This window comes from Gavialis gangeticus, unplaced genomic scaffold (assembly GCF_001723915.1).
Source record: "Gavialis gangeticus isolate Ggan-Ray unplaced genomic scaffold, GavGan_comp1, whole genome shotgun sequence".
Taxonomy (NCBI): domain Eukaryota; kingdom Metazoa; phylum Chordata; order Crocodylia; family Gavialidae; genus Gavialis; species Gavialis gangeticus.
This window is the reverse complement of record NW_017728996.1, coordinates 929,486-949,688: the sequence shown is the minus strand read 5'-3', so window position 1 is coordinate 949,688 and position 20,203 is coordinate 929,486. Positions and strand designations below refer to the sequence as shown.

The 20,203-nt window shown below is 52.9% G+C and overlaps 1 protein-coding gene across 8 annotated transcripts in view; it reads left to right on the top strand.

Annotated features, from left to right (window-relative positions):
* FRMD5 (FERM domain containing 5) overlaps window positions 1-20,203 on the top strand; it is a 317,562-nt gene that overhangs the window by 278,480 nt on the left and 18,879 nt on the right. For 6 of the 8 annotated variants that reach the window (XM_019503878.1, XM_019503880.1, XM_019503879.1 and 3 more), the window contains 5 exons: window positions 6,475-6,598; window positions 7,961-8,048; window positions 15,915-16,003; window positions 19,247-19,310; window positions 19,905-19,996. In XM_019503878.1, coding sequence (XP_019359423.1) covers window positions 6,475-6,598; window positions 7,961-8,048; window positions 15,915-16,003; window positions 19,247-19,310; window positions 19,905-19,996 — 457 coding nt within the window. The remainder of the gene's footprint in view (window positions 1-6,474; window positions 6,599-7,960; window positions 8,049-15,914; window positions 16,004-19,246; window positions 19,311-19,904; window positions 19,997-20,203) is intronic. The other 2 variants (XM_019503877.1, XM_019503875.1) reach the window with 1 other exon arrangement.

Genomic DNA, 20,203 nt, shown 5'->3' with positions numbered 1-20,203 from the left:
CTGGCCGGTCCAGTCCTCGTTTACCATCCTCGGGGTCGCCTTCTCCTCTTCCTCCAGCTGCCCTCCCATCACAGCACAAGACGCCGACTGGTTTTGGAAGGGGCGTGCCGTTACGGTAGAAATGTGACTGTGTTTGCACCATTCGTGTTTCTTGCAACTACAAGTGGGGCACAAGTCCCCTCTCTTCAGCTTGAGAGCAGCCGGTTTTCTGGAAGACGTAGGTCAGTCAAACCCAAATGACGAGGCTCAGTGTAGGGGTGGCTGGATGAAACTTTGTGGCCCGTGTTATGCAGAAGCTGAGAGCGATCTAGCGGCCCGTTCCGGCAATAAGAGTAGATGCCACTAAGTGCAGCTGGCATATGAAACAGGTCTGGAGCAGCTTCACTTAGCATTCAAAGTGAGATCTCTTTTCACCTCCAAAGCCATAATTCATACTTCACGGCTTTCTGCCCCAGCCCAAGACTTTGCCCACCTCTGGGAGGGAATCTTGCTGAAGCAGCACCTGATTTATGGAGCTTTACATTTTACCGGAGCACAGATGAAATCATCGTTTTGTGCCACAGCCAAGTGCATTAAGGGACGCGTGGCTCCCACCTCCTGCTCTCTGTCTGCCCCATGCAGGCAAGCGCAGCGTCTTAATGAGCCTGGTGACAATGCCCTGTCCTTCCCGCAGCCGCACGCCCTTCCAGGGGGGTTTTAAGGCAGGACAAGGAAAACAAAGTCTGTTTCTTTATAACACACATCAGCTTGGTCTCCTGCAAACACCTGCCTTCCCCCAGACCTCCCCAGCACGGAAACCTTTTGCCAGCCAGTCATAGGTGAGCCTGGATCAGGCAAGTTGCATTCAGTGGGGCAGGGACTCTGCTCGTTCCTCTGCCCTGATCTTGTGCTAGCGACAATAACCACCCTTGCCCTGACACCCCCATGGGTGTCACAGAAATCACCAGATTTGCAATAATTTCTTCTATGCCTGAAGAAAGGTGCCTGTGTCCAAAAGCTTGCAAATAAATAATTTTTTTTTCAAACAGCTAGTTGGTCTAATAAAAGATATCCCCTCTACCATGAGCTTTGATTTCATCTGACAGAGGGGCGCACAAAGCAGCAGCACCGCAGAGGTGGAGGAGTGGGTGCATTGTGGTGCAAAGGGGTGTAGGTTGTAGTTGCAGGCAGACAAGGTTCTTTGGGTGAATCTGATATGTTTTATTAGACCAACTTAAATAGTTGGAAAAAGAATTTTTTAGCAAGTTTTCGAAACCTGAAAGCTTGCTACACATTTATTTTCCAACTATTGAAGTTGGTCTAATGAAAGGCATCAGATTCACCCAAAGAACCTTGTCTTTAAGTACAAAGGTCTTTTAATGCCCTTGTGAGACCTCCAGTGTCAGCCAGCCATGCCCCGAGTCTCCTTCCAGGAATGAGCCAAAGGGTGAATGCTTCTCAAGCATCCAAAGCCCAGATCCACAGTAGTATTTAGGTCCTCGAATAGCCACCTAACTCCCATTGCAATCAGTGGGAGTTGGTTGCTTAAGTAGAAACTGGTGCCTACATTCCCTCCATGGAAATGGGCCTAAGTGATGTAAGAACATAAGCAGCATTTTCAGACAATAACGTGGGTGTGGAGGGGCCCCAGTCCCCTTTGCTCACATGAGAGCCAGACTTTCCAAGGTATTTAGTTGCCCAAAGAATGTGCCTTGACCACCTCACTCCTCCAGACTCAGTCACTCGGGGGGTTTTAGTGTTTTATCCTGAGCTTTACCATGTGCGGCTCTGGGAGAAGAGTCCAGGCAAGGGCGCCAGCCTGCACAGACATGGATAAATGAAGGCACAATTGAATTCAGCCTCCGTACGTTCACCCGCGATACCAACACAGCTCTCCTCTGGCGTGTAAATGAATCTGTGTAAGTGCAGCACACGGAAAGAGGCCAACCAAAAGCCGGTGCTTCACCCAGGGATTGTGGGCAGAGCAGATAGCACCGAAATAAGCCAATGGCTAGACAGAAATAACCCTGGGCAGGCAGTCAGGACGCTTGCCATTCCTAACACGGGGCAGGGTTTGTTACCTGGGCTGACTGCAGGGGGGCTGCGGAGGTCTTTAGCCCAGGCTGGCCTGCCTGCTCCAAGTCCCTGACCCCAGGGGCCTGTCTGAGGTTATATTTGAGCTAAAACTAGCTGTGTCTACATATGCAGTTGATGCAGCTGAATAAACTCTGGTGGAGTTTGCACCAGAGTTTATTGCTCCCAGGCTCTGCGTTTGCACGTGCACCTAGGACTGCAGCATGTGGAGCCAGGTCAGAGCAGCCCTGGCTGACAGGGGGCCTGGGGCTCATCCTGCCAGCCCAGGGCTGCTCCGACCTGGCCCAACGTGCTGCAGAGAGGCTGGCTGGGGTACGAGGGTGCTCCAGTGTGGGGCTAGCTGGCAAGCACCCTTGTGCCCCAGCCCACCCCATCACTGTCTACACGTGCATTGTGGCGAAGTAAATAAGTCTGCCGTAGGGTAGTACTTGTGTCAGGCAGTACTATCCCATGGCAGAGTTAATTAAATTACTCCACTCTAATAGCACCGCACGTGCAGACGGTGACATTTTACTGTGGAGCTAACAAGTCAACTCTGCAGTAAATGTCCCGTGGAGATGTCCCGCTGGCTGCAAGAATGAGGCAGGAAGCGCACGTGTTGTTTGGCCAGTGTTAAAACATTCTGGGTTCTCCTTCCTCTTCAGCAGGGACCTTAAATCTAGCAAAGGGCGGCCTCGGTGTTTGCAAGGTGCCTTTTACTGTGCACACATAGCCTTTTGCCACCGGCTGGGCCGACTGATAAAGCCCTCGTAAAAAAGCAGCTGGCTCACGCTCACCAGAGGTTGCTTCAATTCTCTCCTTACTGAGCACGCTTGACCTATCGCAGCGCCTAGCACTGACCAGGCGGTGTCGGCATCCTCTCCACTGTCCGACAAGGAGGACAGAGCATGTTCTCCTTGGAATGGCTGCTCGCTCCCGGGCCAGCATGGAGCCGGAGCGCAGGAAACCTGCCTCTCCTGGGCCCTCCATTCCCCTGCTGTTGCCCGAGGAAGGTGGAAAAAGAAATCCTAAGCAGAAAGGACAAACGCTGGACTGGGGAAGAACAAGGAGGCAATGGGAAAGAGACCGATCATAAAGGGAGTAGAGTGGGGTCTGGGACTCAGAGACATCCAGCCCAAAAGAGGAGGGTGCAACTAGCTGGGTAAGGAGACAGGCACCGGGATGAGCAGCCTCTGAAGTGAGGCCTGGGACTGAGTTGGCATCAGAGTGGGACTCCTAAAAGGAGCCAGAGGGAAGAGGGACAGGTCAGGACTGTGATGGGAACAGGCTGGATGGCACAGGGCAGATGTTTTGAGTGGGGAAGGGGCTGTAGATCCAATGCCCCCAGAGCCTGATATGGAAATGCAGACCCCTGAGACCCACCATTCCTCTGCTGCCAATGCTGGTAAAACCCATTGGCAAAGTGTGTCTCTGCCTCCTCCATTGCTGATCTACATGAAGGATGACAGCCTACTACTGCTGCCAGTGAGTCCATGGGCTCTAATGGCAGAGCTCTTCTTGGAGGAGCCCTGGTGGGGTCCAGAGCATGCCCCGGGAGGGAATTTCTGTGGTTGCAGTTCATGTCTTTGCAAAGCTACAGGCTTACCTGCTGCCAACTTGTCAGTTGAGATGTGCCCAAATGGAGGCAGTCTGTTCAGTCTCAATCCTGCCCCTTTGCTGCACGTGTTATGGTACCCACGGGACTGGACGAAGGTGACTGATTTATCCCAGCTCGACTTGACTTGGCAACCTTGACAGCATCCTTTTATTGTTGGTTTAAGCGTGCAGACACTCCTGCGGCGCACTGTACACCTATGGTGTTGGAGCAGTCCCGGTTCCAAAGTGTTTCCAGGTTATTTCAGAGCAGTGCTAACGATGCCTATGCCCTGTTCAGTCTGGGCGAGGTTTGAAGTGCATTCGTTAATTAGTTACCAAGTATTGATGTACGTCCCCGCCTTTTAGCTTTTCAAGCAGGAAACAGGCAAACGACCATACCACCTAGGGCCCTCGACCGCGGGAAATGAAGTGAAGCAAGTTCTTCCATCTCAGCAGGGAGAGGCTGCAGAGGCAGCGCTGTTATCAGTCATGAGGAGCCAATATGTAGCTAAAAAGCATGCGGCGTGGGCACAAAATACTGCCACACTCAGCCGTCAGAGGCTCCATTTTGCCATCATGTTCCCCTCCCCTTGCTGCAGCTCGAGTGAAGTTCAGGTTTAATTGCTGGCTCGTTCCCAGAGAGCAATGGAAGATGCAAGGGGAAGCACCTTTGCATGGGGGGATGGAGGTGAAAGGAGTCACGTCTATGTCTGCAAACACCTTGAGCACTTAGGACGTTTCCGGCCGCGGGACAGGGGCAGGTTCGGAGTTGTGCTTTAAATCCCAGCTTGGAAAAACTCCGAGTCTCAATGCAAAGCAGTTGCGGCAGCCACGTTTCACATCGGAGCCCTGGAGATGCGCCTCACCATGGAGCAGCGTTGTCAGCTCTGCTTCTCTCGGGTTTGCTTGGGAGATTCGTGACCATTGAAGTGGTCAGGACCTGGAGACTCCCATGTGGTGCAGGGTTGGAAGGGACCTCAGGAGGTCACGTGCAGTCCAACCCCCTGCTCCAAGCAGGACCATCCCAACAGAGCATCCCAGACAAGGCCATGTCTAGCCGGGTCTTAATCACCTCCAAGGATGGACAGTCCTCCGCCTCTCTGGGTGACCTGTTTCAGTGCTCCATCACCCTCCTGGTGAGAAAGTTTTCCTAATATCCAACCTCAACGTCCCTTGCTGCACCTTGAGCTGCCACCAAACCAGCCCTGCCAGCGGGGCCAGGGGGATCTGCTGAATTTGGGAGCAGTATTTGCACGAGGTGGATCAAACCGTGACCCTCCGTTTGGGGCAATATGGTGAAATGCCCATGTGGAAACCCTCTCCTGCCAAGAAAGGCCCTCCCCGGGTTATTCACACAGGAGGAATCATCATCATTCATTTCCAGCCAGATCATTTTAGGAAAAAAACGCAAAGGGCCATTTCTGCCAGTGGCAAGTTGTAGGCCCTGTTGATTAATGGCCCGTATATTTTCCACACGAGCACCAGCGCAGCTGTCAAGTGTGAAGACATCTTCTTTTCCCCCAAAATATTTGAAGCGGCTTTGTTTCTTTTGGGGGTGTCACATGTGACGGTGATGTGGTTTGAGTTCGGTTTTAGACCGCAGTGACCAGTCGCGCTTGTGGGTGACATTAGCATCGCTTTCGCGACTAGTCGAGGGAGGCGTCTTGCATTGCTTTATCCCGTTTAACGTGGAGGAGCAGCAGAAGCCATCCAAGCCAAGGAAAGTACTCTGGCATCTTCGGGGAAGTTTTCGGCAGGCAAAATGGTGGCAGATGCCAGTTTTATTCAGGGTAATGCTTTTGTTGCAGCGGGAGTGACAGTCAGAGGGAGGCAGCACCTCTGTTTTGTCCTAAAGCCAGTCAGGGGCAGTGCAGGTGGGTGAACGCTGTCGAAAAAAAACAGCGTGCGTTTAAATTCTCCTCCTTTGTGTCCACACCTTTCTCGGTTTCCTTTTCAAGCACTGATCCAGCCATGCTCTTCCCCTAAATAGCGAGTGTTAAATGAATGCTTCAGAAATCTCCCAGAAAGGGCTGCTGGATTTCCAATGCTGAGGTTTTGCACGGGAAACCTTTTGCCCATGCAGACAGGAGCCGCGCGGCCTCTCACCGTGAACGCTCCCTGCTTCCCGGGGCTGCGGGCCACGAACGGCTCGTAGCAAATGACTCCGAAGCAGTAATAAGTCAGAGACGGCGACCATCTGCTCAAAAACGATTCACAAGCAGAAAGCGTGAAATTCAGTGATGATCTTTTTTCTTGCATTTTTTCCCCCTGTCCGTTAAAATGGACATCAGTTTTCTCTGCCTGTCTCACCAGGAGAATACGCGAGGAGCAAGACCTTCAGGGTGATATATTTTATTGGCCCAACTGTGTAGTTGGAAGAGATGTTCCAGCTATACAGAGTGCCCTTCTTTGTGCCCAAAAGTTTGTTCCAACTATACAGATGGCCCAGGAAAAGTTCCCACCCAAAACCCTTCCCTCTTGCCTGTTTCCTCGACCATCCTGGCTACCACAATCCTCCAGACCTTAGCTCTGGCCAGAGTTGATGGGTTCATTCATTCTTTGTGCCCGTTCATTTACTGACCTCCCTGTCGGTGTTTTTTGTGACGTGGGAGCCCATCTCCTAGGAACGAGACTGGGACGTGCCCCACAGCCCGCGGCAGCAGGGACTTGGGTTTGGGCTGCAGGCATGCTTCTTGCCCTTGCAGCTAGAGTCGTAACATTGCAGCATTTTGCTGTGTGAACTATAATAATGTCTCCAGAAGTGATATAATTTCAAGTGTGGGAACGTTATTATTTCATCGTGGATCTTCTCTTGCCTTTTCCCAGCGGAGATTGGGGATTATGACCCTGGGAAGCACCCAGAAGGCTACAGCTCCAAGTTCCAGTTTTTTCCGAAACATTCAGAAAAGCTGGAAAGGAAAATTGCAGAGATCCACAAAACAGAATTGAGGTAACTTTCTTCCGCGGTGTAACAGGCAGCGCTGTTCGAGGGGTCACCTGTATTGATTTGTGCTAGAATTACCCGTCTCCTCTTTATTTTATTTTCACTTCTCTCCCGGGTTTTCAAAACGAGGTTTCTGTGTAACGAGGTGAGCGTCTCAGTGCCGTGGTGCACCCGCTAGATCCGGAGCACGGGGGCAAGTGCTGTTGGTAGCATTTTTCACATTTAAAAGGAAGAAAGTAGAGATTTACAAACTTCTCAAGAAAAACTACCAAAAAGTGCTTCGATAGGTGGGTAATCAGAAAAAAATAAATAAAACCCCCAGTCTTATTGATCCAGCTTATTTTCTTATCCTTCTGCCGTCTTTAAGATGAGATTTAAAAATGAGGTCCTGGCATTTTGTAGTCATTAAAAGCCAGGCTTAGAGGGGTCTCAGTGGAGGGCTGGGGATATCATTTCCCAATGGTGGGATGTCATTAGTTTGCAGCAGAGACGTGGGGCTCGGGCAGCTGGTGCAAATGCAATATTAATATCTCCTTGCTGGCTATCGGCCAGTCCTGGAGCAGCTTCTGGTTTTTGCTGAGTCTCCAAGTCAACCCAATTTAAGCCTTGATTAAACATCCAGGACGCTCTCCAACTGGGCAGCGGCAGTAAGCGGGTTTCTCCCTGGGTAAATATAGTCTGCCATCACATGCCACCCTGGATTGACTGCTTTTCCCATCCTGGTGTGAGATGAGAGGCGCCCTAGAAGAGAAAGATATCCTAATTGTAGTATGGCAGGGCCATTATACAAGCTGTATCCTCGTTCACGACACGTGGCAGCCCCCCTGTCCGTTCAGCGTGCAGCCTGTGCGGAAAGCCATGCGAAGGTGAGCCAGGCGATGCAGCTTGCGAGCTCCCTGGGGAGATGAGGATCCAGGACCGAGGGCTCTGTGAAACTGAGATAGCAACGCTCATCGTCCAGCACTCCTGCGGGGAGGCTTGGACAGGCCAGGGTCCGGAGATAATGAATTGTTGCTGCTTTCAGCAGATGTCCCGTTTTCCTAGGAGCGAGTTGTGTACTTGTTTTTAAGCCATTGGGCACATGGTTGCAGGCTTTGTCCTTTGATGTGATATGATTTAAAGATGCGCGAAACCCATAAAATGGGATGCTGTGCGCAGAGCCGTCCCCAGCCCGAGCTGCGTATATTCAGGTCAGCCCTGAATCTGGCAGGTGCCCCTTTCTCCCGTTCCTCTGCCATGTTGCTAAACCCTCTTTTCCGGCAGACATAAGATCCTAATTGACGGTGCTAATCACCGTCAAAGAAATCTGCCCGAGTGGATGCATGGCACTGCTGATGGAGACGCTCACAGCCTTTTCCTTTCTTGCAGCGGTCAGACGCCAGCTACTTCAGAGTTAAACTTCTTGCGAAAAGCCCAGACGCTGGAGACCTACGGGGTTGACCCGCACCCGTGCAAGGTAAGGCCTTCCCCGAAACCTATTCTGGCATCAGGTTTCCAGCAAGTCACAAAGCAGGTCACGTTGATTGGGTCCAAGGGCAGTCACTTGTCATCCGCTGCCCCGTCGTACTGGGTGGCGCGTGTAGGCCCGGTGAGGATGTGCTCCACACGGTGTGCACCTGAGGAGCAGCCCCTTGGCTTGGATTATAAATAGCGATATAAGTTTTTCTGGGAAACCGTTCTGCAATTCAGCCGCAGGAAGCTTGAAGGCAATGAGAGGAGAGTCCATTGAAGTGAAGGCACGTATAAAGACTGTGTGCAATCACCTTCTGCAGCAATGCATATTTGGGAGGTGCCGACAAGGTCAGCGGAGAGCCCGACAGGCATTAATCATCCCGAGACAGGGCTGAGTGCCCATCCTTCCCTAGTTTTTTTCCCAAAATGCTTTTGATTGACCGGGAAACTGTAAGTCATTGCATGGGGCTGTCACATCCTCACTTATGAGAGCACTGTATGGACATGGATGGGGCGCGTAAAGCAGGCTGAGCATCTTTTAATGAAGCAAGTCTTGACTCTGTGGCCATCTGGGATTCTGCAAGGGAATTTCCCCAGCCTTGGGACGGTTTGCACACATGTTTGCGCGTGCGAGGAGCCACCAGCCCCAGCTGCTGGCTCAGTCCTTTGTTTTTTGAGCTCTGTTTTGGATTTGTGAAGCCACTAGTGCTTGTACGGAGAGAGACCAGAGCAGGGGGTGGACGGTGCAGGGGCAGGGGGAACAGGTTGCTTTGTTGGTTCAGTTTTCTTAGTTTGCCAAACTCTGGTGTTGACCTAGCCGGACACGGATCAGCCCTGGCGCTTCCCCATGACACTTGACCTCTCCGACTTCCCTCGCCCTCGGTCTTCCATGCCCTTTCCAGGGGCGTCCTCCCCTCTTCTGCCCCCAAGTCTCATCACGGGGGCTGCAGCCACCACGGGGAGCCTGTTGAAGTCCATGACCCTGATCGCTGGATGCCGAACTTCGGGGAGTGTTCAAGACGCCTTCCTGCGGGCCACCAGCATGCAAGGAGAGAGCAGGCATTAAGAGAGTTGCTGTTGTATTTTGTTAGCTAAATAGAGTTCACGTGGGTAATGTCCTGGCCAACATCCATACAAATTTTCCTGCTTGGGGAGATGGAAACAGCAAGACCAATAAAGTGTAATAAATAAAGATTACCGCCCTTAGCTTCCAGACTCCTGCCAGGCAGGGAGAATCTGGAGCAAGCTGCCCCAGGAGCAGCAAGAGCCGGGGATCATTCGGATACAATTAAATGGGAGCAGACTGGTATTTCCACTGCCACGCAGTCTGAACAGCTGCCGACGGAAGGAGAAGACACGCTTGTATTATCTGCAAGCAATGATGAGGCTCCCGGCAGCCAGCTTGTGCAGGTTCGGGTTTGCTTTGCGAGACAGCCAGAGCGGGTTGATGGATGGCGCGTCAGCCGTGGAGGAAGGATGCTTTCCCTTTTACCGTGAGAAAATCATCCCTTTATTTCGAAGCGAGAAGAGCTGTTTTTTTTCCCTTGGGTTAACAACTACCTCCAGTTTATCAGCCCGGCGAGACATCGTTCTGCGAGTGATGGATAGGATGCGTGGAGCTCCGGGGAGACATCCTATTCAAATGTTTTCCCACTGGAGGTTTGCAAATTCATCAAACCTGAGCGGCTTTGCAGAGACGCTGTGACATCAGGGAAGTCCCGGTGGGACCCGGGGAGGGGGCACACGGGAGGGTCCTGAACCTTCCCTGCCTGCTCGCTCGCCGTCCTTGCCAGCCTGGCTTGGAGTCAGTGCGGCCGGGGATCCCGGGGCTCTGGGGCAGCCCGTGTCCCTTTATCTGGGTCTTAACCTATCTCCGTTGGGGACCTTCATTCTGGATTTCCCTTCCAGAAGCAAGACCCTGCCCCGTTCTCACTTGCTTTGCCTCCTCTCATTGCTCTCCACAGCCTGGCTGCCATGTCCCCTCCAACCTGGCATCCGTCCACCTGGCGCCTTCGGTCTTGGCCTCTGCCCTGAGGCTTCACGAGGGAAGGGGAGAGGCAGGGTGCTCTCTCTTGCATGGCTCCATCTCTCTAGGAGTCCTCCTTCCAAGACACTGATGTGTCCTTCCCTTCTCCGCCCCCGCCCACTGCCTCTCTCTCTAGCTGGGAACACCACTTCTCTTTGTGGTATCCTCAGGAGAGCTGTGCTTTGAGGTACAAGGTTTATAGCAAACTTTGACCAGGCCCATTGCACGGTCTGGTGACTGGACCCATTGCACAATCTGGCACATGCCCATTGCATGGTGCAGTGACCAGACCCATTGCACGGTCTGGTGACTGGGCCCATTGCACAATCTGGTGCATGCCCATTGCATGGTGCAGTGACTGGACCCATTGCACAGTTTAGTAAACCCGTTCTGACCCTCTGACATTTTGAATAAGAGGAAATCAGTCTGGAAAGGACCTGCAGATGCCATCTAGTCCCTCCTGCTCAGGACATGGCCGGCTGGACTTCCACGCACCCTTCCCCTGTGCAGCATCGGAGCCCAGAGCTTCCCATTCCCGCAGGGCAGATGCGCCGTGAGGCCGTGATGCTGTATTTCATTAGCAGTTTATTTTGCACCTTTGGTCCCTTAAAGGGTCAGGAGGGGCCTGAGGGTTTGTTCTCTCGAGTGACAGGCAGGGAAGCAGGAGAGAGCAGGCTGTGGGTTCACATTTGGGGGGTTGCTTGGGGAACCTATTGTTGCTTCGTATCTTGGGGGTGGTTTGTCTTTTATTAGAAGCCGGTCTGAGGCTTTCTAGGCAGGGCAGGTTGCAAATCTAAATAACAGCAGTAATAATAACGGCGGGGGAGAGCATTGCGAGAGTGTGTGTGAGCGCATGTGTGCACACGTGCATGCACGGGTCTCGGAGCCTGTTGCGGAGTGTAACTGGTTGCCAGGGTGCGTAGCACAAGTCAGGCTGGTTTTATGAGTGGAGGGTTGCAGCAGCGAGGAGCTCTGGGGCTTTATGCTCCAATGGCGGATTGAGATTTTCCCGTGGAAAGGTCTCCGTGGAGTACAGCCACTCTCTTCGCACGGCATTCTTCACTTTGTGTGCACGTGCGTGTGGACACATGTGGTGTGTGCAAGAGAGGGCTGGGCTAGCACACAGCTTCACATGCAAAGTGACCTGTTTGTGAGCACTTTGGCTGAGTGATTGAATCAAGAGGGAAATTCACTTCTCCATATGTGTGCTTCGGTTAAATCCAGGAGTCGATAGATGACGATAGAAGAAAAGTCGACTTTAAAACATAAATCACTTCATTTTTACCAAGCCCCACGGAAAAGTGTGAAACATTCATTGGGGGATCTATTTAAGAGGCAGACAGGTCCCCGCAAACGGTCAGCTAAGCTGCCTTTCTGAAGTTTCCTTTTTCATTATCTGTAGAAGTCGGGGGTGGCAGGGATGAAATATGAAAGAGCCCAGCTGTGAAAATAATCTCTCTCCTGCAAAATGATAATCCAAGAAAATAAAATAATCTTTGTGACCCAGCTCAGTTCCCAGTGACCCATGAATCCTGCCTTGGTTCGGCGCAATAAATACGTCTGGAAGGAATATTCCACGCGGCTGATACCTTCTTCTTCCCTGAATGTATATTGCTGTATTAAACGCTCCACGTGAATCAGAGCCACAGTAAAATGGGACTGTGCTGAGCAAAAGCATTTGTCGTCCTGAGCTGCCCTGAGATGCTTCTCCCGTCAGAGCCGTGCTAAATCACAGATGGCGCAGTTAATATTGAATGCAGTTTTTCGACAATGCTACATTTAATTTCTGTTAATGTGGCTTAGACGCTTCGCTTCCATTTTCCGTGGTTTCATCGTAATTTTTGTTGGCTTGCTTCTGAATGGGTTTGTTAGCAAAAAAATGCCTTTTGTAGGACATTTTCCCCAGCTCCCTTCCTACCTGGCCAGAATACTTTGGGCACTGAACAAAGGAGGGAAGGGAAAGGACATTGTTTTAAGGGCTTCAGTGACTAAGGAGCCTAAATACCAGTAAAAATGGATGGTACTTAGGCTTCTAAGTCATTCAGGCCCTGAAATGATACTGAATTACAACATAATAAAAAATGTGGATTTTTTGTATTTACAGCCCAATATGCCATGCTCTGGGGGGTGGGAGGGTTGCGGTTGTAGATGTGCACGTTTAGGACACGTTGATTAGTGCTGGCTTGTGTTGTATTTGCCCTGGTTGTATCCTTCATGCATCAAGTTTGTATTTGACAGTTTTTGAGAACCGTTATGGCCTGGGTAGCTAATTTCTCCCCCTGAAGGTATCTCAGATACCTAACAAGAGGAACCACAGGGTATTTTTCTGTTGTTTCTGAATCATCTGTGTGATATCCAAGCCAGTAGGTGCATCTACACGTGCACATTTACTGTGCAGTAACCTAAATTACGGTGCAGTACAGGCTTACGTCTACACATGCACACCCATACTGCACAGTAACTATGGTGACTTAGGCCAGCTTGGGCTTAAATTTGATACCTGCATCATGCAGGACCTCAAGGCGCCCTGGTTGAGAAGCACTGGCCCAAATCTAGGCAGTAGAGTTGCAATAGCCCTGAAGATGCAGCAGCACAGGGCAAACATGCCTGAGACCCAAGTACTTCTTCAGGGGAAGGATCTGGGTGACAGCCCCCACAGCACATCTCCCTTGCAGTCACTGGCTGAGCTAGCTGGAGGAAAGCAAGCATCATGCAGCTATCAAATTTATACCCGATTAGTTACTGCGTAGTAACGCACGTGTAGATGCCTTACTGCGCAGTAACACCATATGTGGAGACTGACTTGGGACTAACTTTAGCACCTTGCACTGGTCTTGGTTCACTTTCCTTTTGTTGTCTTCAGCTCAGATCTCCAGTGGATCCAAATCCCTTTGGCTCTGGGATCTTTCCAGCTCATTCTTGCAGCAACTTTGGGCAATTCCCTACGTCTTGTTTTCTGAGTTCATTTGCACTTCTCCAGAGTTGCCGACTGCTCTCATTCTCTGCTGTGCTCTGCCTCCTTGTCAAGGAAGCCAGTCTTCTCTCTCTTCTCCCCGCCAAGTCCTGGGAGTCCCTGACCACCGCTGTTCCCTTCTCTTCTTCATCACAGCAGTCACAGATTGACATCCCTAACTCCCATCACGTCACTCTGTGGCTGCCAAAATGGTCCTTGGGTGACAGCAGGCAGCCAGGCCAATGCAGAGCAAGCAGCCGGGAGAAGTGATTCGCAGCCCCTGGATCAGAAAGTAAAAGCTGGTGCAAACTGTCTTTGCACCTCCAAATGTCTAGCTGCAGCAGGTGCTCATGGCTTGGCCTGTGCAAGACACATGTGCTTTGCAGCAGTGCTTTCTCTGCTCACAAAGACGGCCGGTCACTGTGGAGATGTATGGAAATCTCTCTTCTTCCTCAGGCCGCGGCTGTTGCATCTCAGACATGATTCGTTTGAGGATTTAAGGCTTGCTTTGTGCAGGAGGTGGAATTGAGTCCTGAACTCCTTTTCCTGTTGGCCATTCACCCTCTAGGGACTGACATGAGTTTTGATCTGATCTGGATTTAAAACCAATATGTAGGGAATTCATGTTCTGAGATGTGATCAGGGGATTGAGCTCCCACACAGCTTTGATGCCTGTATTTTGGGTAACTTTCTCTCTGCCCTGCAAAGCTGGAACATGAGGACGGAAACTGTATTTTTGCGCTGGGGTGGTGGAAACAAGCAGGGAAAGCAAGGATCGGTGCCTCTTCCCTTGTCAGGGATTCCTCCTGGTGGCTGCAGATCCCACGTTAGGGCTGGAGACCTTCTCAATTTTGATGGTACTTGCTCTCAGGCACAGCGTGGTTTGGAGCTGAAGGGAGTCTGTATTGCACCATTGCAACCTGGCTGGTCTCCACCTGGACAACTGACTCGGGCCATGCTGTCTGCAGAGGACCAGCTCCCAGAAGACAGGAGGGCAGAGAAGAGCGGACGTCTGCTGACCACGTGTATTGTCCATGAAGAAGGCATGCTGATTTATTCAGAAATCCCCACAGGTGTGGGGCTTGCAGCCTCTGTTTCCTTGCATGGAAGAGTCTGTAGGGCCACAAACTCCCTCGGTAAAAATAGTGAACCCTCTCCAGGAGCCTGTCACTTGAACGGGTTGATGAAAAGAGAAAACTTCCTGCCACAGCACTAGTCTGGCATCTGGACGCAGGGTCAGAAGAGCAAAGACAGAATCAAGCTTGTCTGGAGCAATAAAGCAGGGCCATCACGGGGCAGTAGCATTCTGGCTGCGAGAACCAACTGCTGAGAGCCGCCTGCTCCATGTGTCACATGACTCTGGTGCATTTACCCCGGGATGTGCTGGCTGGGGGGCAGGAGAAACACCGCCGTCCCCCGGCCTTGCACAGAGCCAGTGCGAGGACCGTCCTGGCATCCAGCGCAGCAGGGCCCGGTGAGAACGGACCTCCAAAAGACGTCCTCCGCGACCTTCAGCGTGATACAGCCAAGGCAGGCGCCGGGGCTGGCTGAACGACACGGCTGCAATGGCACTGGCTGCAAGGGCTCATTGAGCGAGCAGTGGGCCACGTGTCTGCTAGGAACGGGCTGGGAGGCAGAGCAGTAGCTTAGTCCTAGGGGTGACAATGCCCCGAGGAGTACAGGGGGCAAGACCGGGCAGGGCAGATCCGTGGCCTTTTCTGTGCATTTAAATATGGCACTGGGGTGGTTTTGGGGGAGTCCCAGGGCTACTACCTCCCAGTAGTGCTCACCGGCGTGGAAGCACCTACCTTCAGAAATCACACATCACCCTCCAGCCACCTCCATAGCTGATTTGGTCTTGATGGGTGGTGCGGGGGCAGGGGCCCTGATTTAGGAGCTGCGCCTTGCAGCTCCGGATGGCTGAGCAGAAGGCCTTACCTTTCCCCTGGCTGCCTTCAGAGATAATTATGTGTTGCTGGGCAGAGGAGTGATCTGCTTGTTATTTAATTAACTAACTGCTTCAAAGCTCACTTGTCTCCAGAGTGCACCGGGTTGCATCAGGGCTTTCCTGAAGGTGCGTCAGGGGAGAGTTTCTCCCCGCATAGAAGAGGGGCTGGGGTCCTTAGGGTTCAGGCAGGAGCTGAAGTCATGATCAGAGGGCACCTGCTTGGTGCACGGGGCTGCATGTCACTTGGGATTTCCCTCCCTTCCTCTGGGCCCTTGGCACTGCTGCTGCCTACTCTAAATCTATGCAGTAAATCTGTCCTCACAGCACACTGAAAATCCACTTTGTAAAGGGAAGTGAACTTCGGTCTGAACTATAGAGCAACCCCCCGTGCTCCACAGCGCCTCAAAAAGTGGGCACCTGCTTTCTCTTTTTCTTTGCACATTTAACAATACAATCCATGGCGGCTTCACCGCAGCCTGGCTGTTGTGATTAAATTAAACTACTGACCTGCACGGGACATGGCTCTAATGACTGGCCAGCTGCAAACGCAGTCCAGAAAGCCACAAGTCAGATGGTTTTTTTCACAGAGTCCGAGTTGAATTATTAGTGAAAGAACTGGCGATGAGGATTCAAGGGCGATGTTCATTGTTTGTGGCCTTCCCCGTAAATCAATAGCATCGTGGGCAGGGGAGCTGCATTGCTTTCTCTGCTCATGGATTCTGCTAGAGTAGCTCCTTCTGCGGGTTTTTTTTATTAGCACCTGAAGCCTCCTGCAGACAGGCTGAATGTCACGGTCGAAATAAAGCCGTGGAGACCTGTTCTCTCAGCAGAATTAGGCCGGGAGGTTCATTAATGCCACCTTATTCAGAACTAAATGCTGTTTTGACTTGTAACCGTTGCTGGTGCTGCAGCATTTTGATGAGCAGATGTTGTTGTGTTGCAGGATGTGTCGGGAAACGCGGCATTTTTGGCCTTCACTCCCTTTGGTTTTGTTGTTCTGCAGGGAAACAAAAGAGTTCACTTCATCAAATGGTGAGTCCCGCGTCCCTGTTCCCCCCCTCCCCCCCGTTTCCACACATGTTTTTAGTGTTTCTTATTTGTTTCAGCTGCTTGTGTCAAGAACCACTCGCTTGCTCACCGATGGCACGCCTAAGAAATGTGCTGGGTGTAGCGGCCTCCTGTTAGGAATAGCTCAGGTGCTACCTGAGCACCTCCCCACGCAAGATGCCCCCGGGCTGCTATCACCGGGCTTTGGTGTGGCTGCACCCACGGGTGGGCCTGGAGGGGAGCGAGGTCCTTGCAAGCATGTGTCTCGGTCTTGCTCCAAGGGTGATAAACTCCACCAGGGAGGAAAAAGTCCCTTTGCCTAACCCAGGGGAGGCAGCACATCCTGTGCCCCTGGAGTGCGGACCTGCTCTGCGATCCAACTGCCTGGGCTTTGCACAGGTCCCGGTTATAGCACAGAGTCAGAGCAGAGGGACCCCACGCCTGTTGCAATGGCTCCCTCCACATCAGTTAATGAGGATTAAATGCGTGGTGTGTACAAGTGCCCCAGGAGGCCTCCAGGTCCCTGTGGGATCATTAGCAGGGGAGGGAGGTGGTGCGTGTTAGTTCTGGATGGTCACAAGCCCCGGTAACAATAGGCGCCCTTGCTGCCTGGATGCCTTGTCCCCACCTGGAGGCAGAGTCTCAGGTGGGGGGCCAGTTGGCAAGGCAGAGCCCTTCCCATGTCTCTCACCCTCGCTGTCCTCCTTTGCCACCCATCCCGGTGTCATCTGTCTCGTCCCTGGGTGTGCCCCCGCCTCGTCGGCTCTCGTCCCATGCGTCTCCTGTTCCCACAGCCATTGCTCGCCGCAGGCACTTAAACATGTCTCCATGCAGACGTCAGCCACTGGCACCCCCTGTCCCTTGGAGGCACGGCTTTGGGACCCATGTGGTCACTACTGTGCATGGGGGGGAGGGGGTGCAACCAGGGCTGGGTACAAGTGTCTGCTTTCCACCCCCCTGCACGCAGTCCGTGCTACCGCACATTTATTCTGCACATGGCAGCGTTTGCCTCCTGGCAGAGGCCTGCCCTAGACCCCCTTACTGCTGGAGCCAGCCTCCCTTGCAGAGCCAAGGCAATGCCCCGGGGGTCGGCTCTAGGAAGCTGCTGGGAGGGACTGGTCCCAAGCTAGGAGGTCTGTTGCTGGGTGCAACTGAAAGGTCCCTGGGCTGGGCTCAGGCTTGGGTTTGGCTTCTTCCCCCCACAATGGCCCTTGTCTCCCTCCACCGTCCCACATGGGAAGGCCAGTGCCCTCCTCCCTGGAGGAGCTGCCAGTGGTGCCCAGTAGGAAGGGCACATGGGGCCAGAGGATGGGCCTTGGAGTTGACCGGCTTTGGCAGAGGTTGCTCATCTGCCAGTCCTCTTTGGGCCGTCTCCTCTCTGGGGCAGGGAGGTTTCTGCCTCCTAGCTCAAGCCTCATTTACTGCCTTCATTTCAAGCATCGGTTTGCACAGTCAGGCATTAGCAAGGTTTAAAGGCAGCATGGACAGGCACAGCTATGTCCGCTCCCCCAACTCTATTTAAACCTGCATTGGCTCCACGTGGCACCCACCCCCGTCCGGATGGGCTTTGCCTGTATAGGTTTAACCTTGGGGGGTTACATGAGAGCATAAGAGCTGCCATTTCTGGGTCAGACCCTCGGTCCATCCTGCCCAGCGTCCTGGTCACACAGCAGCAGAGAGGGGACAGGGTGACCAGGGGTTTCCCAGGATTCAGGGGCTAAGGCTGCAGTCCGACCTCCGTGCAGCCGCAGGTCATCCTGCCTTTGTCTGCCCCCTGGGTGAATAGAGGCTTCATTGTTTTAGCCCTGATGACTGTCCTTAAAGCCTGGAATTGCTGCGTGCATTTTTGTCCCTTGCTGCTGACAGCTGTTTCCAAATGAGGGCTTCTAGCCAACATCGTCCTTTGGAGAGCACAGCCCGGTCCTTATCCCGGGCTCCCCAGACCCCGGCCGCGGGAGTGGGTCCATGCCCAGCGTGTGCTCGGTGGTGCTTCACGGGTCCCAGGAAGGGGTGATGCTCACAGGGGCCTGCATGCTTTCTGTCTCGGCAACGCCGTATGCTGCTGCACACACACGGCTGCATGCAGCCCAATCCCAGGTCCCTGTGTGTGCCCAAGGGTCCTCAGGCCTGCAGCCCCAGCGCACCCACCAGGCCCGGTCTGCTGCTGCAGAGGGTGCATGGTGCCTGGCCCCTGGCCACGTGTCACATGCATGGAGCCCATGGGCACCTCAGCTGTCATGTGGTGGGCATGTGGCACACACTGAATACACGTGAACAAGCAGAAGTGGTAACGTGTGCATGTGAACCCCTGCCTGCTGCATGGAGACACCCAGGATCTGCTACAGTGGGTGAGAGCCATGGCCAGTTAGACCTAGAGCAAGGGGCAGCCCGTCCCTGGCCTCAGGGCACTCCCGGCGGTCCCCACTCCAGGGCCATTGGCCAGGGGATGTCACGCAGCCACAGCGATGGTCTAACTGGTGCAATGTAGAGTTACCGTGTCACTTCTCTTGCTTTGTATTCTGTCCCGGTGTTGATGTACCCCAGTATCCTGTTTGCCTTTTTTACTGCAGCCACACACTGGGCTGATGTCTCCAAGGATTTTTCTACAATACCCCTTAAACCCCTTTCCTGGTCAGTACGCTGCATGGCTGTTCCTTGTAATCTGTTCTCTCTCTCTTTGGTTTGTGGCCCCCCGGACTTATTATTTTTTTACATCTGTCTGCATTTAATGGCATCGTCCATGTATTGGCACAGTCACCTGAAAGATCTCCCTCCCCCCACAACCCTCCAGATCTGGTTGCATCGTTCTTCATTCTTTGCTGTCTCTTCAATTTTGGCCTCATCAGCTAAGTGTGGTGCCTCACCTTTGATAGTTTCATCCAGACGGTGCACATCTGTTATACGCAGAGTCCTCCAGCGACTCCTCGAGCACCCCGCTGAGAAGCACGTCCCATCCCGAGATGTGCCCCCTCCTCCAGCCACTGTATCTGAGCCAGGAGTCCACCTATCACCACGTTACACGCGCGCTGAACTGAAAAAACGTGGAGTTGGGACTGTTCTGCTGACTGCCCTTAAAATAGGCGTTCTTATTGAGTCAAGTTTCATGCCAACGGTCGGGCTTTAATTGTGCATAGCCCAGGGAGGTGGGGGGTGCGGGCTCTGCATTAGCGGTGGTCTGCGACAGGATGTCAGCAGCACGGCGGTGACACGAGTGCTTTGCGGTTGTAGGAACGAGGTGACCAAACTGAAGTTTGAGGGGAAGACCTTCTATTTATACGTAAGTCAGAAAGAGGTGAGTGGATTTTCTCCGTGTTCTGGGGCTCACCACTCGCCGCGTTCATCTCTGCTTCAGAGGCTGGGAAGTTGGGCGCTGTCTTGGGTAGCACAGCTGCATGCAGCTCCTTGGCTGATGCCTGCTGCTAAGCTCAAGGCATGTCCACGGCAGCCAGGCACGTGCCCACAGCATGGGTGAACATGCACATGCTTACTTTCCTCCAGCTAGCTCTGCCAGTGACTGCAGGGAAGATGTGCTGGCAGGGCTGGAGCCAGGATACCTGGGCTGTATCCCTGCTCTGGATTGGGTGGGGGAGCTGGGAGTGGTGCATCTTGGGATGCTGGAGGACTACACATGGCTCATTTTATCTCTGTGGCACAGACCAAAGTTGCCCTAAAATGAGCTGGGTAGCGCAGCCCAGAGTTACCCCTCACCTGAAGCAGCATAACTTTGAGATGCTCAGAGGGCACATAGCATGAGTTAACGAATGTTAACGTGTAGACGCTCACATTTTAAGTATGGTGTAAATGTAACATGTAGCTTCCCCTTAGCTGCCCTGCAGCACAGCCCCTTCCCATCACACTCAGTTGTTTCCATGTGCAATTTTTGTAGGAAAAGAAAATTATTCTCACCTACTTTGCTCCGACACCAGAAGCCTGCAAGCACCTCTGGAAGTGTGGCATAGAGAATCAAGCCTTTTACAAGTAAGTGCCGGGACTGGGAGCAGGGCAGTGTCTCTTGGTACCGGGTGTTTTCCTGTGGGCAGCACCCCCCAGCCACAACAGGAGACTAAAATGAAGGCCGCGCAGGATCAGGTCCCGATTCTGGCTCGCTTCTTCTGCGCTCGCCCCCCAGGTCACAACCCTCCCGCTGCAGAGGGCCTGCAGGAGAGGAGCCCTTGGCGAGTCTGC